The sequence below is a fragment of the Eurypyga helias genome, unplaced genomic scaffold (genome assembly GCF_000690775.1).
Source record: "Eurypyga helias isolate BGI_N326 unplaced genomic scaffold, ASM69077v1 C15583299, whole genome shotgun sequence".
Taxonomy (NCBI): Eukaryota; Metazoa; Chordata; class Aves; order Eurypygiformes; family Eurypygidae; genus Eurypyga; species Eurypyga helias.
In genome coordinates, this window is record NW_010284349.1 from 269 (window position 1) to 1,049 (window position 781).

The following is a 781-nucleotide window of genomic DNA, read 5'->3' on the forward strand; positions in this document are numbered from 1 at the left end:
TCTGCTGAAGTTTTACTCTTTGGGGGTATTTGTGTCGAGCGGATGGCAAAACGTGACCAGTGGTTTTAGGTTTGAGTTTTGCATGGAAGTTTGGGAAATTGCAGCTTGTGTGGCTGTTGTACCTACAGTTTCGGAAGATCGGACTCTTCAACATGAGTCTGATTAGTATCAAAAAACCACTTGTGATTCATCTTTAAAAAAAAAATAATACTTAAAGTGTTCATGCTTCAAGATGTACTTGGAGCTACTGCTTAGGAAACTCCTAGGGCTGTTGTGGGAATGACATGAATCTTCTTTCTGCCTGCAGACCCCTTTGCTGATGCAACAAAGGGTGACGACTTACTCCCGGCGGGGACTGAGGATTACATTCATATAAGGATCCAGCAACGAAACGGAAGGAAGACACTGACAACTGTTCAGGGAATTGCAGATGATTATGACAAGAAGAAACTTGTGAAAGCTTTCAAAAAGGTGAAGTTGCGGATTTGATTTGATACTAAAGCTATTATATGCAGGAGCTTTTGGTACTCAGTAGCAGGATATTTGTTTTATTTCCTTCAGTGCACACGACTGTCATACTCGGGTTGATCCCTTTCCCTGTCTTTCTCAAAACTCCTGTCAGTGTCTAGTGACACTGATTTTTGCTAAAAAGTTCAACGTTTCTTTCCTGAGTAAAGTAAATAAGAGATATTCTGACTGTTTCATTAAAATCTCACTGGTGAAAATCTGCCTTTGTTGATGTGAAGAATGAAATCAGTTTGAAGTGGGACTGTTTTTGCAT

General features: G+C 40.1%; 1 protein-coding gene across 1 annotated transcript; it reads left to right on the forward strand.

The window, feature by feature from the left end:
• Nucleotides 1-279: 279 nt before the first annotated feature.
• Nucleotides 280-471, forward strand: LOC104504169 (eukaryotic translation initiation factor 1b-like; the record flags this gene model as incomplete). The annotated part of the gene is given in 1 exon segment (XM_010160026.1): nt 280-471. A coding segment is annotated over 1 exon segment (192 nt), but the record flags the coding sequence as incomplete, so codon positions are not given.
• Nucleotides 472-781: the final 310 nt, after the last annotated feature.